Genomic DNA, 23745 nt, shown 5'->3' on the forward strand with positions numbered 1-23745 from the left:
CTCAGGCCTTGGCCTTTCTGCTGCCTCCAGCCAGCCCAGGCTCTGCTCAGCAGCTGAGCTGCCTACACAGAGCCTCTGCCTCCCTGCACTCCTGGCCTCAGGGAGCTGCTGGGAAGAGGCCCTGGGGAGCCTTGGTCAGGAATGGCCCTGGGCCCTCCTTCATGCTCCCAGGGACGCAGGTTTTTCAAAGGACTTGGGCTTTTGCTTGGGGTCCTGAGAGGTTTGTGCAATCATGGCCTGCAATTATCTGCTAGAATTAGTCCCTGGAGAGTCTTTGTCAGGAGGTTTCCTACCATACTGATGGAAAACTATTTGCAAGAGCTTCCAATAAATCCACATTCCGCTTTGAAGAGTATATTTGATGACTGTTCTATTTAGAGCAGAGGTGGCTGCAGCATTCAGCGACTGATATTGGCCCAGGGACTCTCCTGAGGATGTTTGGCCTAGTCAGAGAAGCTGTGCCTGGAGGTCTGAGGCAGTGTGGACAACCTTGCCCCACATAGCCCAAGCCCGTCCTGTCTCTGCTCAGTCACCTGGGACCTGCTGTGCTTGGAGAACTGGCTGCACTCAGGCAAAGAGGGGTTTTCCTCTTTTATTTTTTGAAGCAATCTAAAACTCTTAAGCTTCCCCATTTAAAACAGACACACTCCTCAAGTGTGTGCCAAGCCCTAGGTACCTCCAAGGAGGTTCCCCTTCCCCAAGGCAGAGCCCTGCAAGGAATGATGTAGACACACAGGAAGTTCTGCAATGAACACAAAAGCAGAGTTGGCTCAGGGCAGAATGAGCCACTCCTGAAGGACAGACCAGCTTTGCACTCCTTGCAGCTCAAAGCTCCCAGTGGGCCACTGAGAGATGTGTGAGTGACTCAAGAGGGAGGGAAGGGAAATGCAGAGAGCCCTGGAAGTGCTTCTGTGCAGACAGGCTGTGGGGAAGGGCACCGCACACCTGCCCTGGGCCGGCTGTGAGGGTGGATCATCATCCCAACCTGCACTGGGCATTGCAAGGGACTGCTGCCATGGACACTGCACTGACCCCAGTGCGCCAGCCCATTGCTCAGGGCTGGTGTCACTGCCCAGAGCCAGAGGGGAGCCCTTGCTGTGGGTCTGTGCCGTGGCCGCCTGCCCTGTGCCGCGCGGGCCGGTCAGACGCCGCGGAACCTGCAGCAAACAGCAGGGCCAGGGCCAAGGCCAGGTCAGGCAGACAGAAAGGGGCAGTGCTGGGCACTGTTTGCATGGCAGCCCTCACTGGGACACCACACCTGGGTCACCTGGCCTGGCAGGTGCCATGGAAACCCCTGGCAGGGACTGATGGCACAGACCCTGGCACTGAGACGCTGCTGCTGGGCCGGGTGCTGAGCACAGGGCTGGGCACACAGAGATGCTTTTGTTCTTGCTGAGCTCCCACTGAGCCAAAGCCTGGCCTGCCCCTCCTCTGGCCACGCTGGAGAGGGGCTGGGGCTGCGGGGGAGCTTGGGAGGGGACACAGCCAGGACAGGTGACCCCCACTGACCCCGGGGATACCCCAGACCATAGGGCAGGCATCACGCTCAGGGTATAAAGTGGGGGGAACAAGGAGGAAGGGGGGACATTTGGAGTGATGGCTTTTCTCTTCCTAGGTAACACTCTAGGCTGGAGGGGGCCCTGTCTCACCAGTGGGCAGGGTCAGCACCAAAGACACAGACACCAACTGAAGGAATTGTGTCATTTATATCATGCACAGCTGCAAAGAATTACAAAAGGATAAGCTCAGCAAAGCACATCATCATTAGCAAAGCATTACAAAAGAAGCTCAGCAATGCATCCAGTCATTGCTACCAGAGATTGCCTGGAGTGATTAAGGAAAGATCCATCACCAGTTAGCCTCAGGCTTTACCATCATCCACAGCCACACATCAGCTGGGGGAAGCCAAGGACTGGAGAGCCACTCCCAGACACTGGGAATTCCTGCAGGTGCCTCCACCTCTGCAGGCAATGAGGCTCCAAGCCCAAAGCTGTGAGAGGACCCAGCTTTTACACTGTTAAACAAACAAGCTGGCATCACTGCCACTGCGAGAACATCTGCTTTCATTCTCCTGACTGCTTTCTCCCAAAGCCTGGCCAGGGCTGAAGGAGGAACCAAGGGAGTTGACTTTGATCCTTCACCCCCAAACAAGGCCAGATGGGGCCTTGTCTGTTTCTAAATACAGAAAGATAAATCCGTGTTTTATCAAGGAACACATGCACTGATCCTGTTGTTAATCATGCTTCCTTAATGAGTGGATACAAATACAACATTTGCTTGGAAGGTTCATCTAGAGGTGAGCTTTGCCTCAGGGCCTGTTCAGGCCCTGATCACAACCTGTTCAGGCCTTGGTACTTTGATCGGTCCTGAGACCTACAATCAACTACAACCTTTGTAACAATTCTTTCAGTAACACAGCTTAGATTTAGGTATTAGGCATAAAGGCATCTCCTCTTGTTCTACAATTAAGTGCAGTTTAACTTCATTACTCAGAGCTATTCACGTTCCTTTTAAAACATGCCTAAATAGTTGCTATTCTCTGTTATTTATCAAATGCCTCTCTTTTCTTGAGACTGTCTCTTTTAAGAAAGGTCCCAATACTCCACTTCCCAGCAAAAGTGTCACAGCAACTCACCAAGTGCACACACTGCAATGATGACAGGCCCTGCCACCAATGCATTTCACAGCAGCCTCTAATTTGGCAGCCATGAAGCCAATCCCACCAAGAAGAATTTTCTTCTGCCACTCTTCTACTGCTCTTTCTGTCAAGGTGATTCCTGCCTGTTGGCCTTCAAACCCATCACTGCTAGCAGTGCAACATCCCCGTCCCCTGATAGCCCAGGTTCCTCCTTGGCCAGCAAGCAGATAATCCAAGGCCATGCCGTTCTCTGGAGTCCCCATTAGTGTTTGTTGGAGCTCATAGGATGTGCTAATGGGCATTTCAACAGTATCATTTACTACCTCTTCTAATAATCCAATGCACTATTGGACATTTTAAGAGTATCATTTACTATCTCTTCTAATAATCCATTCAGCTCATTCATGTCAACTCCACGGGATGGGGCAGCGCACATGGGGCACAGGGTGAACCGGAATCCTTTGCTTTCGGAAACCCAAGGCACTCTTTGGGTGGAAAATGTTCTCTGGGCCCTAAGTCTTCCGTGTGGTCGTTGCTGAAGGACCCTAAATGGGGGCCCTGCAGCTGGGAGCGGTGTGACACTGACACTGACCAGCTGCAGCACCCCAAGTTCCACTGACATTGGGAGTGATGGTAAAGCACAGAAATCTTCTGACACTGTAGCCTCTATAACTGTAACAGGGTTTGGTTTCTCCTGAGGGGAAATCTGAGTGAATCCTGTCACACTGATCGTTGTATTCCCGTGTCCCACAGCACAGGTTTCTCTAATTGTCCCTTCATTGACTCCGTTACGAGGCAGAGCCCATTGACAGAGTTCTGGCCACCCCACAGGGTGGGCCCTCCAAGGGAACCCCATTCCTCCCAGCTTCAGCTGAGAACATACCCAGCAATTAGTGACACTGTGTGCTTTGGCTACCTTGGTCTTTAAATTTTCAAAACATTTTGATGACTGATCCCTTGGTGAAACTCTGGAGGTGTTTTGGCAAACGTCGGTAGTACTTTAGTGACACCGTTCTTCATTCTTTTTGCTTAATGTCATTCAGGTTAAAAACAATAATTCTGTTGTCCATGGAGCTGGCAACTTTTTAATTCCAGAATAATGCCCCCAAGGTCCTTTAGTGTTCAGCTTTACCATGTTGTCTGTGGGTAACAAGGCTTGGTGGGGCCCTTTCCCTTTTGGCTGGAAGAGGGCCAGGACCTCTGCTTAAAGAAAAAAAAAGGAAAAAGAAAAAAAATACAATTAGATGAATTGTAAAAGATACAAATAAGATCCAAGTGTTAGTGAAACAACTTCTGTAACTTTGCATTAAGAGGTAAATGATATTTTTAAAAAGAGAACTCAGTTATTTACATTGTACATGTGCTGATGGCATGGATCCATCTTACTGACCTCAACAGCCTTTTTTACAGTTTTTGGGGTTTGTTTCCAACATTCTTTTTTTTAAATTGTGGTCGAAGCAATAGGAAATTGATTGGGGCCCTTCCAGCTCCAGGCAGGACTGGGAATCTCAACTCTGTCAAACCCCAAATCCTTTAGAAGGTGACCTTCCTTCTCACTCTGGGAATGAGCTGCACATTCCCTCTGAAATTGTCAGGGGTTTCTTACGGATGAAAAATCCCACTTACGGCTTTTTGCTCTGGTTTGGAAGTGGGAAGGGCAATTCTCCATCCATCAGCTCCAGACTGCACTGCCTCAGGAACACGGCTCACTTGCCAGCTTTGGCCCACTCATGGCACTTCTAGAGGAGGAAGAAAGTGCAACTGCACACTTCCAGCCAAAAAGAAATGAAGAATGAATAGTGGAGATCCAGGCGTTCCTGCGGAGATCCAGGGGTTCAGCTGGGACTATGGGGAGTTTGGGTCCTTGCCAATTGGATGTGTGTCCCCAGCTGCAATCTCCTGGCCTGCAGGGGAGTCTCACTCACCTGCCAAAGCAGAAAGCTCAGGCACTGTGCTCCAACGGGCTCGTCTGATGCAAAGCTGTCAGAGCAATGTGAGGGCACAGCCAGCCCAGCTGTGCCCGGGGCAGAGCCCAGCAGAGCCCTGGCAGAGCCCAGAGCAGCCTCAGCACCCGCAGAGCCCGGCTGCAAGGAGAGAAACCAGAAAGCGCCCATCAGCTGAAGGCTGCTGTCCCCTTGTCCCAGCTGCCCACAGAGCCCAGGCCATTCTGGCCGTGCCCAGAGCTGTGCCCAGAGCTGCCCATCACTGCTGCCTTTGGGAGCAGAGCAGGAGGGCAGGACATTCCCAGCCTGCAGCCAGCCACAGCACATCCAGCCCTCAGCAGCTGCCCAGAGCAGGAGCCTCCTTGTGCTTGTTGCCGTCTCCCAAAAGCTCTGATCCCACCATGCCAAGCAGACGGGGACTCACCTCACGCCATCCTCTGCTGGGAGAAAAGCTGGTCCCAAACGATGTCCTCAGCCTTCTCCAAGGGCACGGCCCATCCACGCTGCAGCTGCTCCCAGGCACTTCCCAATCCCGACTGGACCTTACATAGAACGCTTCCTCTAGAAAAACAAACAACAAACTGTTGAAAAGAGATTAGAGACAAGGGGAAACAAGAAAAAAACTCTTATCTCTGTCAGAGGTCTGAGGAAGGCCCAACCCCTACATGCTAGGGAAAATCCCACCCATGGGGAGAGAAGGCCACACTTTCTCTCTTCCCTCCTACACTGCCCCCCAAAATAACAGTGATCCCAAAGCAAACAAGGGCAGTGGAGCAGCCCAAGCCCTTCCTTGCCTGCAAAGCAAAGCAGCCCCTGCACAGGTTCTGGAGTCCCACCTCTGCTCCCGCCATGGGGGTTTCTCTGTGCCGGGCTGGCTGCCCCAGCCCCAGCCCCAGCCTCAGCCCAGGCCATGCTGGGTGCTGGGGCTGTTGGCAGGGCCAGGAGCCAACCCCCATCTTGTATCCACCCCAGCCCACGCCCCCAGCCCTGCCAAAAAGCAGCTGGGCAGCCGACTGAAGTTGCATCTGCCCCAGCAAAGGGAGAAACTTTTGTTCCCAGCCAGTCTGAGCAATGCCCAAATCTGGGAGCATTTCCCCGGCTGTGGACTCATCTGCGAATTCGCTGTGGAGCCTGGCTTTGAAGACGGTACCACAAGTCCATCATCTTCAGCTGCCAGTGGCCAGGTTGAGGAAGAGGTGTCATCCTTGATGTTGTCGTCGCTGTCTCCAGCAGCAGCAGCAGCCCCACCTGGTACAGCTTCTCCAAGGACTCCTTCTCCTTCCCTGGGGGTCAGACCAGGCTGTCAGGGTTCTGCCCAGGGCCCCAGCTGTCAGGGAAGCAGGACAAGCAAAACCAGCTGGGATGGCAGCCACCAGTGCTGGGCAGAGCAGCTCAGCTCCAGCACAAGGCTGCGTGTTCCCACCCAACAATCCCAGTGCATTGATACAGGCAGGGAAAAAAGTCTGGGTTTCCGTGCTTCTGATTGCCAGGGCATGTGTGGACCTGTAACTTACCAGGGCCCTGGAGCAAAGTGTGCATGTGGCTCTCTCCCTTTCTCTATGGCAGGTGAATATCCTGTATCCAAGGATCATAGAACAGGTCTTCTAATGAAGGTCTGTCCAAGAAGTGCATGGATAAACACCACCTGATAAGATCTTGGCACTCTGGGCAGAGAAACCAGAAACCAGCGGTCAGCTAGAGAAGGCTCCTGTCTGCTTTACCCCACTCTTCCCATGCCCAGGCCATGCTGCTTTTGTGCTCAGAGCTGGGCCTAAACTTTCCCATCAATTCCCTGTTGTGGAGGAGAGCAGGACATGTGCCACCTCCTCAGCGGCTGCCAGAGCGAGATGCTCACGAGCTGCTGCTGTCTCCCAGCACTGGTATTCCCCCGTGGCCAGAGATGAGGATCCACCTGGAGAGAGCCGCTGTGGCAGCGAGAGCTGATGGTCCCAGCTGATCTTCCGGCCCCTCCTGAAAGGGTGCTGCCCGCAGACCATCTGGTGCAGCAGGATGCCCAGGGACCAGATCGTTGCTGCCTTGCCATGGTACCAGCCCAAGTGGGTCCATTCTGGGGGGCTGTATGACAGTGTTCCTATGGAATACAGATGGAGTTCATCAGGGGGATGCTGCTGCTTCCAGAGCCTGGCCCCAGCATCCCTGGGCGTGCAGGGGCCGCCCCAGTGGCACACGGGGCGACTGCTGCACTCTCGCCAGCACCTGGGACATGTGTACAAACTCAGGGCTGGACAAGAAGCCACTGGTGTTGGAAGAGGGCAGCAGAAGCCCCGGCAAGGCCTGACCGTGACATGCAAAGCAAAAACCCACTCAGGGCTGGGGGAAAAATCATCTCCTTATCCTCCCTGCCTGCAGTGCCCTAAAAATATTATGAAGCCAAGGCAAACAAGGTGAGTGGAGCAGCCCAAGCCCTTCCTCTCACCTGCACACCAAACTGGCTGGTGCACTGGTTCTGGCTCCCTCCTATGCTACCCCCACCCACGGGTGCTTTTGTCGAGCTGGCTGCTGCTGCTCCAACCCCAGCCCCAGGCAGAGTGGTGGGCAAAGGCTGCCAGCGGGGCTGGAAGATGCCTCCCTGCCCAGCCCTGCTCAAAAGCAACTCAGGGGAAGGCTCAGTACCCTGACTGGCAGCAAAAGGGAGAATCCTCGCTGCCACACCCAGCTTGGCCTGTGAGATGCTGGGCCATGAGATGGTGGGACCGGGAGCACACCCCTGCCCAGGCTCACCTGCAAAGTGAGTGTAGGCTGTGTCTTGCAGGTAGGTGCCACAGCCAAAGTCGATCAATTTTGCCTGGCCAGTGGCCAGGTCAACCAGGATGTTCTCTGGTTTGATGTCGCGGTGCAGGACCCCTCGGCTGGTGCAGTGCCGCACGGCCTCCAGCACCTGGCGGAACAGCTGCCGTGCCACCTCTTCAGACAGGAACCTCCGTGCCCGAATGAAATGCAGGAGGTCCTGAGACCGCTCCGGCCGCTCCAGCACCATCACGATGTTGTTGGGGAGCTCAAGCCACTCCAGCAGCTGGACCACACCAGGGAAGCCAGTGGACACCTTGTCCAGCAGCAGGATCTCCAGGGGTGCGCTGGTGCCATCGGGCTGCGGGAGGACCACGGTGCCACCAGTGGGACTGATGTCCTGCCAGGGCTGGGGAACCCCTCAGCCAGCCCGGGATGCTCTGCGCCCTGCGCTGGCCCCACGCCCGCTCCCCATCGAGGGGTCCTGGTGGCTTCCCCCATGCCGGGCCTCGCCTCATCCCTGCCCGGCACGGCCCGGCTGTTCCCGCTGGCCCCGCTCACTCACCAGCTCGTCCCAGTGCCGGACGCGGTTCCGTGGCACCCTTTTGATGGCCACCTGCAAACCAAAGGCAGCACCGGGTTCAGCTCGCCGCCCGCCCTGCCGAGCCCCATCCTCCTCCTCCCTCCTCCTCCTCCTCCCCCTCCTCCTCCTCCGCCTCCTCCCTCCTCCTCCTCCTCCGCCTCCTCCTCCTCCTCCTTCTCTTCCTCCTCCTCCATCCTCCTCCTCCTCCTGCGCCCGCCGCCGGCCCCGCCGCTCACCGGGGCACCGTCCGAGAGCCGCGTGGCTGCGAAGACGCTGCCGAAGCCGCCGCGCCCCAGCAGCGAACCCACTCGGTACCGCTGCTGCAGCGCCTCCTGCGCCTTCCCTGCGGGCGGGACGCGGCTGTCAGCGCTCGGCCCGGGGCCAGGAGCGGCCCCCGAGCGCCCCTCAACCGCCCCGGGCCGGCCATCCCCAGGCCTTCGGTCTCGGGAACGGGACACGGGAGGCTCGGGGCCGGCGTCCGCGCTGCTGAGCAGCGGAGCTCGGGCCGGGGAAGCCGCGGCGGAGGCGTCAGCGGCCGTGCCGCGTGTGTCCTCCGCGGGGCCCGGGAGGAGCCGGGGCCGGGGCCGGGGCCGGGGCCGGGCTCGGGCCAGGCGGAGCCAAAGGGCGGCGATGCCCCAGCCCCAGGCACTGATGTCCGCCCAGCAGCGCCACCGCCAGCACGCCCAGAGCCGGGCGGAGGCGAGACCGCGGCGGGGCGGGCGGGGGCGGGGACGGGGCAGCCCCGCCCGGGGCCGGGGGCGGGCCGGGGGCATGGCCCGGCCCGGCATGGGGGAGAAGGAGGCGGGGAGAGGGGAGGGACAGCGGGTGAGGGACACCGAGAGGAAGGTGTCCCACAGCCGGAGAGAAAGAAGAGAAAGAGAAAGAAGAGAAAAACTGCTTTTGCTGCCGCTGCTGCCGCCGCTGCTGCCGCCGCCGCCGCTGCTGCCTCTGCAACTGAAGCACCGAGGCCGTTTGTCCGCGTGTCCGTTCCCCGCTCGCCCCACGGCCGAGCCCCGCGCGCCCCGGGCACAGCCCCTTCCTCTGTCCAAACACGGGAACTTTGCAGTGTTGAGCCCAGATCCAGAGTCCTGACTCCTGCACACTGGCAGAGAAATCCCCTCCGCTGTGTCGCTGCTGTGCATTGTCCTTGCTGAGGTTCAAACACTATTGGGGCACATTCCCTGGGTGTAGGATTCGTACCTGCTCCTCCAATTCTCTCCTGGGCTGTACTGGGGATGAACTGGGCTGTGCTGGGAAGGACTGGAGTGGCACAGGGGTTGTCCTGGGCTGTACTGGGGATGAACTGGGCTGTAATGGGGATGAACTGGGCTGTGCTGGGAGGGACTGGAGTGGCACAGGGGTTGTCCTGGGCTGTACTGGGGATGAACTGGGCTGTACTGGGATGGATTGGAGGAGCACTGGGGCTGTACTGGGCTGTACTGGGGATGAACTGGGCTGTGCTGGGAGGGATTGGAGGGGCACGGGGGATGTACTGGGCTGTACTGGGAGAGACTGGAGGGGTTGAATGGGCTGTTCCCGCCTCTGCTGCCTCCCATTTGCCGAGGCTCCCGCCCATCACAGCCGCCAACCAATCAGCGCCAGGGATCATGGCTCTGGGGGCGGTACCTGAAGCCTGCGCCATCTTTTCTTTTGCCTACAACTCCCGTCATGCTCTGCGGCCCCATAGAGCCCCATTGGGGCCGGGACTACAACGCCCATCATGCCCTGCGCACCACAGACCCTCGGTATCCGCCCCCATCTGTCCCACAAGTGTCCCCCAGACCCTCCGGGATCCCCAAGTGCCCCTCAGCGCCCATTCGGGACCCCCAAAATTTCACTGGCAAAGTACAAAAGAACAAGAAACTTTGGAAAAGCATTTAATACAAAACCAATCCAGTTTAAATCACTTGTCATAGGAGTAACTTCATTCACTCAGCCCATTTAGTCTGGAAAGGTTTAAAGGCTTAAGTTGTTCAGGTACCCAAAAATGTTCCATATAAAGAGCATTAGAAGGAGAGGAAGGAGAGACAGAGGAAGGCAGAAGCTCCACAGTGTGGGAATCCAGGGCTTCCCTCTGGCTGCCCTGGCAGGTCTGGGACCCTGGCAGGGGTCAGGAACCCCCTGGACAGAGCCCCCAGAGACACTGTCTGTGATCTCTGTCCATGGAAAAGAGTTTTCAATCCTACAGGATGAATTACAAGCTCTGAGTGTTTGATACGAGTAATAATTAAGTGTGGCACGAGTGCAAAAGTAAAATTTTAGGTTTCTAGATTAGGGGTTCAAAGGGGACAAGATGGAGGAAATTGGGTGTGTTTTGTCCTTTTTCTCCTCCTTCATGCCCTCCCTGTTTCACGGGAAAGGCCTCGCAGCGTTTTTCACAGACAGCGTCCGGACGTCTGTAATTCTTTTGCTTTTTATTGTCTTGTAATTGTCCTAACTCTTAAATTTTTATTACTCTAATTGTTAATTTATTACTCTAATTATTAAACTTTATTCTTATTAAATAAACTCAGGGATGCTGAGAGGGACAGGAGGGGCTTTGGTGCGTCCTGGGGAGGTGAGGAAGGGATCACGAGGGAGGTTTCAGGGGATCCTGAGTGGGCTGGGAGCGACCAGGAAGGTACTTGGAGGGGATTGGGTGTCTGTGAGAGTTTTTGGGGGGTCCTGACCCCTGTGGACCCCCCAGCCCGGGCACAAGGAGGGAATTTATTAATTACCAAACCACGGGGACAACAGACCCAGCCCGGGCACAGGGAGGGAATTTATTAATTACCAAACCCACGGGGACAACAGACCTGAAACGTGAACTTTAAGGCATTTAGAGATTTTGAGGAGCTAAGATTTTACTTAGAAATAAGCCTTACTAGAGTTAATTAAAATAAGAATAATAAATGAGTAGGCCTTGATGAAGTTAGGAGTTAGTAGTTAACTAATAATTAATTGCTTGTCAGCACAATGTTTGGTTAGCTGGGTTTATAATGAAGAATATAGAAACTGATAAATAGCTTTTAGGAACATAAGACAATTGTGGGCCTCCTCTGTTCTGAAACCAATTGAAGACAAGGAATGGGAGTTCTACCAAGAGTTCATTTGTCATACCCGCATTGAAAAGGTAGAAAGGTCAGAACGAGGAAGACTTCATTTACTTCTTCATTTTGGGACCCCTCCCCATGAAAGGGACCACCGACCCATTTCAAGGGACAAACTACGCATGCTTAATAGCTTTTGGAGTGATTAGCATATGAAGCGGGGAATGGGATGTACCAAAATTATGAATATGCATTTGTATTTTGTATATTCAATACTTGTATGGATAAAAAGACTCTGTAATCACCTGGAAGGTGCGGTGTGTATTTGGGAGTGACCCCACACAGAATAAACACACACTTTCCAACTCTAAACTGTTAGAGAGTTTTTGTCCGTCACAGTTGGATATCGATACTAGATCAATATCCATATTTCTTTAATAAATCAGACCCAGCCCGGGCACAGGGAGGGAATTTATTAATTACCAACCAAACCACGGGGACAACAGACCCAGCCCGGGCACAGGGAGGGAATTTATTAATTACCAAACCCACGGGGACAACAGACCCAGCCCGGGCACAGGGAGGGAATTTATTAATTACCAAACCCACGGGGACAACAGACCCAGCCCGGGCACAGGGAGGGAATTTATTACCAACCAAACCACGGCAGCACGAGGAGAAGGGAAAGAAATCCCTCCAACACCTTCCCCCCACCCAACGGGGATCACCCACAACAGGGTTATCCACCAGGGAGAGACGGGGACATCCGAGTTTAGACCAAAGCCAATTTTATTGTGTGTACCAGGTGTTTATACAGGGATTTACTTGTAGGGTGCTTATATAGGGCTCTGGTTTTGGTACAATTTCCCATTGGTTACACATTCCTCATGACATGACATCACCTGGTAACATTATTTTATCACAAAGTCTCACACCATGTTGCTCGGTCACTTCTTGCCCAGGGAGACTTAAACTGTGTCTGTGTCTCCCACAGTTTCTGCTCAGTCAGGCCTCAGATATCGGGCCCCTTTATCAGCTCCATTGCTTTACTCTCTGTTTTATTCCCCATACGGGGGCACCAGGGCTCTGCCCAACGGGGGTCACTGGGGATCATCCAGCCCGGATCCTCTCATGGGGATGGAGCTGGAGCAGCGCACCAAGCTCTTCCCTCACTCTCTTCCCTCACTCCAAGCTCTTCCCTCACGCTCTTCCCTCACTCCAAGCTCTTCCCTCACGCTCTTCCCTCACTCCAAGCTCTTCCCTCACTCTCTTCCCTCACTCCAAGCTCTTCCCTCACTCTCTTCCCTCACTCCAAGCTCTTCCCTCACTCTCTTCCCTCACTCCAAGCTCTTCCCACACTCGGGGCACTCACAGGGCTTCCCTTAGTGGTGCCTCCGCTGGTGCTGGGTCAAGTTTGAGCTCCTGGAGAAGCTCTTCCCACACTCCCCACACTTGTAGGGCCTCTCCCCGGTGTGGATGCGCTGGTGCTTGGTGAGGCTGGAGTTGTGCTTGAAGCCCTTCCCGCAGTCGGGGCAGCGGAAGGGCCTCTCCTCTGTGTTACTCCGCTCATGTACGAGGAGATGGGAGGTTCTCTGAAACCTCTTCCCACACTGGGGACACTCGTAGGGCCTCTCCCCAGTGTGGATGCGCTGGTGTGTTCTCAGACCTGAGCTCCGCCCAAAGCTCTTCCCACATTCCAAGCACTCATAGGGCCGTTCCCCAGTGTGGATCACCTGGTGTGCCATCAGGCCAGACATGTGTCTGAAACCCTTCCCACACTTCCCACACTCGTAGGGCCTCTCCCCGGTGTGGATGCGCCGGTGCTCGGTGAGGCTGGAGTTGTGCTTGAAGCCCTCCCCGCAGTCGGGGCAGCGGAAGGGCCTCTCCTCTGTGTGAATCCGCTCATGTAGGAGGAGATTGGAGCTGGTGTGAAACCTCTTCCCACACTCCCCACACTCGTAGGGCCTCTCCCCAGTGTGGATCCTCTGGTGCCGGATCAGATGGGATCTCCAGCTGAAACCCTTCCCACATTCCAAGCACTTGTGGGGCTTCTCCCTGCCATGAGACTTCTCCACCAGCTCCGAGCTCCGGCTGGATCTCCGCCCGCCTTCCTGGCTCAGGGGGGCTCTTTCCTCCCCGCAGCTCCCTGGGCTGGGTTTGCAGCTCCTCCTCCTGCAGCATCTCCGGGGCTTTTCCTCCTCCTCCATCCAGACACGCCCAGGGAATGAAAAATCCTGGTTTGGGGAAAAAAACAAGAGGAGAGCACCTTGGACTGGAAGTTCCTCCTTGCTCCAGTTCATCTCAGGAAGTCATTGGGAATCTTATGTCTGCAAGAACCTCCAAAACACCAAGATTCAGCCCAAAAATCCCACAAACTGCAAGATACAGATCAAAAACTCCCCAAACATCACAACTCAGCAAAAACCTCCTCCAAAACATAAAGATTCAGCTGCCACATAAAACCAAAGCACCAACATTTAGCCCAAGAAAGGTCAGAAACACCAAGATTCACCCCGTGAAAATCATGGATCCCCCTCCACAGTCACCTGCTGCATGTGGGGGGAGAAACACTCCTGGGGCTGGGGGGAGGCTGCAGATACAGGGAGGGGTGGAACCTTCTGCTGCTTCCTCTTTCTGCTCCTCCTCCTCCTCCTCCTGTGTCTCTCCTCTTCCTCCTGCTATTCCTCCTTCTCTTGCACAATCCCACCCTCTCCTGCCACCTACATCGTTTGACCATTCTGTTCCTCAAGCCTGCTTCTCCTTCCCTTCTCCTCCTGCCCCCAGGCCCAGCACCCACTGCCGGCTCCCTCTTCCCCCCAGACCCACAGCATCCCAGCCGAGGGGCAGGGATGGAGCTGGGGCAGGTCGGGCTGGGGCAGCGCTGGGCTCTCGGCCGCTCCCGCCCGCACTCGGTCCCCACTGCAGCCGCTCCCGCCAGGACAGCGCGGGGGGGCCCGGCCTTGGCGCTGCCCCACTCCCACCTCCCCAAATTCCCCTCGGGGGGCGATGGGGCCGAGGGGGGGGCGCAGGTGGGGTCCAGGTGGGGAACGCGGGGAGCTGCGAGTCTGCCTGGCAACTGGTGAGTCATCAGCGCCGCGGGCTCTGATTGGCTGAGCTCTGCCTGAGGGCTGCGCCTGCAGCAAAGAGGGGACACCCTGCTCCAGGGGGGATGTCCCACAAACGGGGGACCCCCATGAAAGGAACAAGAGCAAAGTGTCTTTACAAACAGATGCTCTGAATCTGCTCGGAGATAGGGTCAAGCAACTTTCATGTAAGTAAGTGACAGGAAAAGCCTTGGTTTCAGAAAATGTTATTAATTGATGACACAGACTGCTGCTCAGCCAAGGCCCTGCTCAGTTCATGAACTTCCAGAAGAACAACAAAGACTTAACAGAGCCATGAATATCATTTGCTATATAAAAGCAGGGAGCATATTAAGGGAGTATGTAGTAGGTGGATTGGGAAGTCTGTAGCTCTCAAGCACTTCAGCCAATGGGGAAAGCAGAGGGAGATGTGGCCAGGAGAATTAGGATGAAAAGGAGGCTGTGTCCTCCAACAACTGGAGAGATCCCATGGGGAATGTCCCATGGCTTCTCCCATTTTTAGAAATGAAATTACTTTTGCAGCACTCCTCTGTCTGCTTTGTGGACAGAATTCTCTGGTGATGTCAATTTTCCCGCACACCCTGGGGCAGGGAGTGCAGCTGAAGGTGCCTCACCCACTTTGGGTGATCGGCTCCCTTGGCTGGCGGCGGCACCGGGGATTGATTGGGGACCCGGGAGTGACCAGGAGACAGACGAGTGACACATCAGGGGGGTCTGTGAAGAGTCAGCAGGGAGAGAGCACTGAAAATCTCATCAGTGAGTGCCCTGGGATCTTCGGGGAGTGAACATGGCAGGGCACCCATGGAGGAGAGAAAAGGGAAAGCCAGGGAGGGGTCCTGGCCAAAGGGAGGATGACCCCAAAATGTCTCTGAAGGGTTCCATGGGAGAATGTTGAGGTAGTTTGCACATTCCTCCAGAGGTAATTAAGGACATGGACACCCAGGGGGCAATAAGGGAAGGGGAGAAGGGATTTGGACAACAGGGGATGGATGGTGTTGGTGTGCTGGGAAGGGATCGGGTGAAGGGGAGTGTGCAGCAATATGGTTCAGGCAAGAAGCAGCAGGAGGAATCTATGTGGTAAGAAAAAGGATGATGGAAAAGAGGAGGAAGAGAACAATACAGAGGACTGAGATGTTTTTAAGCAGGGTCTTATCCTGACAATTTGCCAGCTGATACTTTGAATTCGCAGTTTCCAAGAGAGGAAAAGCAGGAGGTCAGGATGTCAGGGGTTTCTCTGTGGTGGGCAGCGGCAGCAGCGGGCGCAGAGGTGCGGGACCGGGAGCAGGGCTGGGGGCCTGTGGGGAGCTGCGGGGCCGGGCCGGGGCTGTGGGGCAGCCGGGGCTCAGCGCCGGGCGCTGCCTGACCCCACCAGCCCCGGGCAGGGCCGGCAGTGGCCCCCGGCCCCCAGGAGGCTGCGGGACGCCCCGGCCGCTGCCCGGCCCCGGGGAGCTGCCGGCCCTGCCCGCCGGGGGGGCCGCCTTTGGACACTGCGGCAGGACAGGCACCGGCTCTGCCACACGGGCTGTGCAGGGGACCCTGAGCACAAGGAGCAAAACAAAGGAACTTCTGGAAACGCAGATTTTCATGGTTGGACACGGAAGTGAATTTTCTCAGGCAGCCGGTCTCAAAGCAATCAGTGGTCAGGTTTGGATATTGGCACCGGGAGTGGCCACTGAAGGCACGGGCACGCCTCTGAGAACACAGGGTTCAAAGCAAGAACTCCCAGCAGAACTGTCTCTTTGCAGAGTGCAGACTCTCCCCCGCCCACCACGGGCTGGGTGGGGGAATGGAAGCCCTGCGGCCTGGGAGGGATAGGCCAGGGGGAGGAAACCTGAGATGTCTTTGTTCCCCACGCCCCCACACCACCGGAGGGAAACAGACAGAGAGCCTGAAGGCACCTGGAAATTCACTGACAGAGGAGAAGAAGCGGGGGGAAGGTGCCCAGCCCTGGGAGTTGGGGTATGGGCTGAGATTTCAGCAGTCAGGGGAGTCCAAGACTTTTAACCCTTTCCTGGGAAATGAAAGCTTTGTGAAATATTACTCCTCCTCACCTTGAAAGAGAAAAGAGACAGTCTGGGACCTGAGATGTTAGGGAAAGAAGGTTGGGGGGGAGATGATGGAATGGCTTTTGGCTGGACTTTTCTTGTAAGCCATTGACTGAGCCAATTTCTCCTGCAACAGAGACTGCATCTTTAGGGGGATGCAATGGTGAGCCAAGAGACCTGCTTCAGCAAATTCCAGCACAGGAATGGAGGGAACAGAGGAAAGCTGAGGAGGGTGTGGTGATGCCCTCTGTCTTCGGGAAGAAGATCTCCGTTTGCACCCTCAGCCCCAGGGGAGGAGGAAAATGGGGGGGGGACTGTGTTCCCAAAATGAAAACTGAACTGTTGTTTCTTTTGTTCCTTGGCAAAGCATCCTTAAAGGAGCCCTATGAGCAGTCTGTCCATGCACGGCGGTGAGGGCACTGTGACATGGCAAGGAGAGTGTCACACGGGCACATTTTCTCTGGGCAGTGCCATGTGTGACATGGAAACACGAGAGGTGGCAATTGTGTTTCCTGGGGGTCTGTGGTGCAAGAGAGACTCCTCTCTCCCTTGATAGACTGAGTATTGATTATCTGAAAGGTGATGACCTGATTAAGGGTCCAAGTTGTGTCCCACTGTGATTTGTTGGAGTTTGGGTGCAGGGAGGAGGAATGTTTTGGAAGGTCTTAATTCTGGATGGAGTGTGTATATTTTATTATAGTAGTAGCTTAATAAAGTTCTTTCTCCTTTATTTCTAAGCTTAGGCCTGCTCTGCTCTGTTCCTTATTGCATCTCACAGCACTTATTTGGGAAGCTGGATTTCCATGGGGACACAGGCATTGTGCCAGCATCAAAACATGACATGATGGTACATGAAGGATCAGGATTTTCTGTGAATGATTTGGTTTGGGTCCCTGCAGAAAGGAAAGATTTTGCAGAAAGCTCAGCAGCTCTCAGAGGATGAGCAACCACAGGCAGTGACCGGGGCTGCAGGAGAAGGCCCTGCAGCACTTGGGCACAAAGGCACAGCAGCTGAAGGCAAGGAGGGATGAGCAAAAGGCCAAGCTGAAGGCAAAGGCCATGGCAGAGTTCCCACAGCCCCTGAGGGACCAACCCCAGGGCCCAAGGGGGCCCCAGCACCCAGGGGACGGCGTCGGCCACAAGCACCTGGCAGAGGCATTGCCCTCCTGGCCAGGGCAGAGCCCACCCAAACAGCCCCTGGGAAGGAGTCAGGGCTCCAGCTGCAGCCCACAAGGACACTGCAAGCACAGACAGCAGCACCCTCAGGAGGAGCGAGTCCACCCCTGCATGGACATGGATTGTCAGGGCTCTCTGAGCTCCCATCCCACCGGGGACCCACCACACTGCAGCCCTGGAGAACATCCAGGCTGGGTCTGCATCCAGAGGAGGCCTCTCCTGATGGACACAGGGGCCTCTCCATCCACTCTGAATCTTACACCTAAGGGGGGAACATTGTAAAGGAGTGTTTTCATTATTAAGGGAATAACTGGGAAAGCTTAGCTGGTGTCATTTGTTCAATTAGGAGCTGTGGGAGGTTAATTTGAACTAAACTAATTTTTTTCTCTTCCTACTGTGATTGTAATTATCTAGGAAGGAATTCGGTGATGGCATTGTAATATTGTAAAAGGTGATACAGAGGCAATTGCTCCTGTACCTTTGTGTCAAATGTCTGGACTTTTTAACCCCAGACAGCCTCCATGCTGTGGTATGGACAGGAGAAAGAGAGCAAAACTTGAGAAAATGAACAACCAAAAATTATGATGCCTCAGCTGTGGCTCTTCCAGACTCAGAAAAGAAACTGGAATTGTAGGTGAATGTTCAACAGGGCCATGCCAAAGGAATTCCTGGGCCAAAACATTTCACCCAGTGGCCAGAGCGGCCTCATTGCCTGCAGAATTGTGCAGCCACAGCTTCAATGGGAACCGAGGCCCAAAACCTGATGACAACAGGATCTCCAACTGTTCCAGTCTGCCATCAAGTTCAAGCTCTGATAACCAAAAGAGCCTCGCAATGGATGAGCAGTGCTCGGTTATTACAGTGTGAAACTTGTTCAGTGGCACAGGAGGATTCAGAACTGAGGACAGGGGAAGGGTTTAACCCAGCCTCCTGTTTGAACAGCCCCCAGAGGGGCTGGGAAGAAACCCAGCACTGCATTCAAGTGACAGAGCTCCAGACCCAGCCTGGGGGAGATTCAGGAGACATTGCCTGGCCTGAGGCAGAAAATGTCTTTGGGGATGGCTCTTCAAGGGCAGCAGAAGGGAAAAGAGTTCCAAGACACGCTGTTATTGAGGAAAGGGAATCAGACAAAGCCCAGGTTACCCCCCATGGTCAGCTCAACCAGCACAGCTGTGTGTGCTTGTAAGAGCCGGGAACTGAAATGCCCTGAGCAGGAAGGCTTCAATATCTTCTGGTGACACCATCTCACCTAACAGGGGGGCAAAAGCAATTCTGATTGCTCAGCAGCCACTGGATCACTTCTTAAGGTATTTCTAAAAGACATTACTCCAATAAAAGGTATTGTGGAAGCAACAGACACAGACAGCAGAACTCATTTTACAGGAAAGATCCTCCAGGGGGTTATGGCAGCTTTAGGAATACAATGGGACCTCCAGAACCCCTGGCACCCCCAGAGCTCAGGCTGGGTACAAAAAATGAAAGGGGGTGGAAAGAAACACCTTTGGAAGCTGGGGATAGAAACCAAGATGCCATGGGTACGGCTTTTGCCATTGGCTTGGGCAAGAAGAAGAGCCAGACCCAGGGCAGATATTCAATCATGTCTCCTTGCAATTGATCTCGGGAATTCCTTACCCTGGGAATTCTCCACCTAGTGCAGGGTGGAGATAAGGGATGCACATTTAAAGCAGTCTGTGGCCAGAATCCTGTCTCTGGTGCAATCTCTCCCCCAGGAAGCTGGGCTGGCACAGAGCCTGCCTTGGCACTTTGCTGTTGCCAACATCCCAGCAGGACATCGGCTCCTGCCTAAGGAGTGCAGAGCAGCACCACTGGTGGCCAAGTGGCGTGGCCCGTGCCAAGTGGCCCCGAGGCCAGAAACAGCCGCCAGCACAGCTGAGCACGGGGGGACCCCTCAGCCCCGGCTCCAGGTCTCTGCAGCCCCGGAGATTTGCACTTCCCGCCTGCAGCAGGAGGATGGGAGGCCCCCACTGAGCTGCACTGAAGGCAGCGCAGCAGCAGCCAGGGCTCCACAGCGGGGCAAGGCCCTGGGGCTGCCCACACATCCTCTGCTGAAATCCTCGGCCTGGCCACCCTCCTTTGGCAGCTCCAGCACCGGGGACAGCCCTTGCTGCCACTGCTGCAGCTTCAGCGCTCTCTGGGCCTGCCCTGCCACAGCTGCTGGGCAAGAGCACGGGACAATTCCACTCTGGCTCTCACTTACACTCACACACTGCCCTGCCTGCCATGGCATTGATGGAAAATACACCAGCTCATAGACTTTAACATTGTTAACCTTTGATTTCTCTACTCAGGCTTGCTTTGCCTTGGCCCTGGGGAAAGAAATGTTGAAGGTTTTGTTAAGGGATGTAACACCACTCAATGGAGATGAGTTTAACATCTCAACATACTGGGAATGGCCCAAAAGATACCCACAAAGATAACGACCAGCAGCAAAACATCAACCCCAGCAGCAAACAGCAACCAACACCTACCCCAGACACTGCCAGGGCTGCAGACACCTGGTCTGCAAAAGGCTGAGAAGGAAATCCAGCACTTCCCACCTCATTAACAGCTGAAGCAAAGAAATCGGGGTCCAATAGGAAACCAAATACTAAAACCTGCACAACTTGAAACTTTGGAACATTAAACCAGTGGATTTAGACTGGTTCTGACTGTATCAAGTTTGGGAAAAATCTAGTAAAAGCCACGGAGCTTTTACTCCGATAGTATTTTATTTATTATATACTCCGATATATTTTACTGATACTTTAGTTGTCATGGAACTATTTTCTCTGCACACCCGGGCTATGTGGGGATGGAATGATTTCTGTTGCACATCCTGGCCAGAATCAAGGAATGCCTTGACTCTAACAATAAACATATTGGTGGAGTTTTTGTTTTTCCTGCAGTTTCAGTGCTAAGTTTAGAGCATTAGACTATTTTTAAATTACTCCTACTTCTGTATTGCCAGTTAGGTTTGGGTAAGGGATGAGAGAATGAGTTTTTACTTAGAGAAGTAGAAAACATTTCATTGACTTGGAAATTTTTTGTGTATGTTTTTGTGTGGCTCTTAGAGATAGAAAAATTTTGGTCTGGCTTTTTCGACGTTCACCTTTAGGCAACATTTTGTGAAGCTAGAAGAGATTTAAAGGTGACCCTTTAACTCATAAATAGAAGATTTGAAGGAAAAGAAAATAAATAGAAGATTTGAAAAAAAAAAAAAAAGAAAAAGAAGCAGGTTGGGTGGGGGCACATGTGAGGCTGCTGAAGCTGCTCTGGAAGAGAAGCTGCATTCCAGGAACCCAGGAGGAGCTTTAGAAATACAAATTAACACTGCTGGGGCAGAGTGGGGACAATGTACCTGGCTCTTCTTGCCTGGGGCAGGAATTGGCTGATTCCCTCTGCCCCTCACCCCAAGCTCTGCCTGCTTGCACAGATGGAATCTGCACAGCTGAAGGCTGTGCTCTTTGCGCATAGTTACTGTATGTATTATGTTAGTTTGATTCGTAGTGCTGTATAACATTTTTATAGCATGGTAAATGTAGTTTTGTAGTTAAAATGAAGCTTTAGTAGTTAAAATAGAAACTCCTTATGTGTTTTGTTTTTTGTTTTAAGGAATGAGAGACTCGCTTTGACGTAACCATCACAGAACGCCTAAATCTTCCAGAGAAGAGGAATTTATGGCTTTCTTGTCAGAAGAAGCTAATTTCTTCAGGCCTTGCCATGGGGATTAAAGGAAACAGTTGGCATATAACAGACAGAGTTTCTTGTTTTAAATAGAATGTATGCATAACCATGAAGGATATATGAATATGCAATAGTGTAGTTTTAAGGATGATTCCTTTGTTCACAAGGTATGCTTGTTGCGGCTTAAGTGCCCGAGAGCTCCGGGCTGGAGCGGAGGGGCTGCGGGAGGAGGAGGAGGGACAGGAGGAGCGGCGGGAGCAGGAGCGGGAGAATCCCGCCGCTCGCACCGCCCGCACGCCGGGGCTGCAGCACCCCCTGCCCCGCCAGCATCGCCCCAGCCCCGAGCCGCAGGGCAGGGGGAGGCCGAGCTCGCCCCGGCTCTATCGAGGGGTCTCCGGGAGGATTTTTCTGGAGAGCGCTCGGAGCCGGCAGATGCCGAGCCCCGGATCCCTCCGGGCTCCCCAAGAGGAGCTTTTTCGGGGGGGAGAGGAGCTGTGATCGCCCCTCGGAGGGTCCCGGGGGACCACGCGGGGCTGGCCCGGTGCTGACAGGGCGGGACATTGGTTTTGGGGATCCCCGTGAGAGCCGGGGCTGCGGAACGTGGGACCCCCGGGGCGGCAGAGGGGAAGGGGCGATACCGGAGCTGGGGGACCCCCGGCAGCCGGAGATGAGGCGGGGACGGGACCCCTGAGCCCGGCAGGGCCTGTCCTGGGGTGACCTCACGATGCTCGAACCCCCATTGGTCCATTTGGCCCCGAAATGAGTTCTGCACCTTCAGGGCTGGTTCTGAGAGCGAAGAGGGGGAGGAAGAAGCTCGCAGTTTGTTTTCAGGAGCTGCACTCACCCCTCCACATTCCGGCTCCTGGGCTGCTGAGGTGCCTTAAGGAGCTGGGACAGAGGCCAGACGGAGCCAAGAGGAATAAAGAGGATATTTATTGAAGTGCCTTCAAAGGCCACACCCCGGCAGTACCGGAGCCAGGGTCGGGGCTCTGCCCGGATGGCTCCGAGATGGAAGCAAAAGAGGGCTTGGTCATGAGATCTCACGTTTTTATAAGTGTTAGTCCGTTTGCATACAGGATTTAATGGCCCAATTAATAGCTTCAAATTATGAACTTTCATCCTCCTTGCTTGCCTGCCCTATGCTTTTCCTGTTGTTTTGCTTTGGGCCTGAAGTTTGAAGAGATTGTCCTTGACTCTCCAGCTAGAACAGGATTGTTTTGTCTTCACCACCCTGTGAAAAGATCCCAGGAACACTTAATATAAAGCTAGAAGCTGCACACCGAAACAGAACAGAGAAACTTAAACCTGAGGTATCAGTTATCTGCCAACAGACAGCAGGACAGAGCTCTCCTTTGCTTTTAGTTAGTTTTTAGCTCGCTGAGGCAGAGAAGTTCCCTGGGCTGTGGTTTTTCTGTTTCTTTGGAGCTGTTTAAACCTGCTCTGGACTGAACACCAGAAGAGCACCGGCAGCTCACACCTGTGGCCCACCGGGCTGGGCCTGGGCCATGGAGGGACTGATCAGAGTCTGAGTGAGCCAAGCTAAGCCCACGGAGGGACTTTCTGAGTTTGTCATCTCTTTTGGAGCAACAACAGGTTTTATTGTTTAATATTGTTCATGTTTTGTGCTGGTGAATGCTTTGCCTGGTAAATAAACAGTTTTTTTTTATTTTTCTCCTAGGAAATATTTTCCCAAACTGGTGGGGGAGAGGCCGCTTGAATCTGCTTTCTAGAAAATCCCCTTTGGGGGTTTTCTCCCAAACTTGCCCTAAACCAGGACAGGGTGATGGGGAGGGGGTGATCCCCAAGTGCCTGGACTGGGGGGAGGCTGGAGAGGGGGACCCTTGTACTGCAAAACCCCCCAGCATCCCTAAGCAGGACCCTGGAGGATCCCCCGCAGCCCTGAGACGGGGAACACCAGAACCCCAGAGGGATGAGAATGGAAATGGGACACTCCTGGTGGCTTTTTTTTTGATTCACTCATGATTTTGGAGGTTTTTATGGACACCAGGAGACTTCTGGAGATGGATTTGGGCAGGAGGAATCCCCAGCCCAAGGTGTTCACACCTTGTTTTTCCCCACACCAGGATTTCCCACTCCCAAACTTTGGCTGGATGGAGGAGGAGGCTGTGAGGAAAATGCCCTGGGACACCGAGGCAGGTGAGGAGGAAGTCAGTGCCCCTTTCCCCCTCTCTCCTGCTCCATCTCCCAGCCCAGCATGGCCCCCGGCTGCAGGACAGCCCCGCTGCCGGTGCCCTCCTGCCGGGGACGCACTGGGGGGATCTCCTTGCCCTTCCCTCTGGCACGGAGGCAAATCCCATCCTCTCCTTGTCCTTCCTCCCCCACAGCAGGAGCTGAGGATGGAGACCAGGGAGGAGAAATCCCCCCAGCAGAACATCGTGGAAGAGGCTGTTTTGAGTGGCTCCATGGCTGAGGAATCGAAGGGGGAGGAAAAGCCCCAGAGATCCCACAGGAGGAGGGGCTGCAAACGCAGATCACGGGGATCTGAGGGGGAAAGACCCACCCAGTGCCGGGAAGGTGGGCAGAGTTTCAGCCAGGGATCAGAGCTGGTGGTCCCTGAGCAGCTTCATGACAGGGAGAGGCCCTGTGAGTGCCTGGAGTGTGGGAAGAGCTTCAGGAAGAGTTTCAACCTGATCTGCCACCAGAGGATCCACACTGGGGAACGGCCTTACGAGTGTGGGGAGTGTGGGAAGGGCTTCAGCCACAGGTCCGACCTGATTGTCCACCAGAGGTTCCACACTGGGGAGAGGCCCTACGAGTGTCCTGAGTGTGGGAAG

At 54.5% G+C, this 23745-nt stretch overlaps 1 protein-coding gene and 1 long non-coding RNA gene across 2 annotated transcripts; both read right to left on the reverse strand.

The window, feature by feature from the left end:
• Nucleotides 1-3542: 3542 nt before the first annotated feature.
• Nucleotides 3543-4407, reverse strand: LOC140681088 (uncharacterized). The gene is made up of 2 exons (XR_012052326.1): nucleotides 4265-4407; nucleotides 3543-3838 (listed from the first exon to the last, which is right to left on the reverse strand). It is a non-coding gene; the product is annotated as an uncharacterized lncRNA (long non-coding RNA).
• Nucleotides 4408-7324: 2917 nt separating this feature from the next.
• On the reverse strand, nucleotides 7325-9597 carry LOC140680257 (serine/threonine-protein kinase pim-1-like; the record flags this gene model as incomplete). The annotated part of the gene is made up of 3 exons (XM_072920278.1): nucleotides 9539-9597; nucleotides 7895-8015; nucleotides 7325-7690 (listed from the first exon to the last, which is right to left on the reverse strand). Coding segments are annotated over exons 1-3 (546 nt in total), but the record flags the coding sequence as incomplete, so codon positions are not given.
• Nucleotides 9598-23745: the final 14148 nt, after the last annotated feature.

This window comes from Taeniopygia guttata, chromosome 31 (assembly GCF_048771995.1).
Source record: "Taeniopygia guttata chromosome 31, bTaeGut7.mat, whole genome shotgun sequence".
NCBI classification, from domain to species: domain Eukaryota; kingdom Metazoa; phylum Chordata; class Aves; order Passeriformes; family Estrildidae; genus Taeniopygia; species Taeniopygia guttata.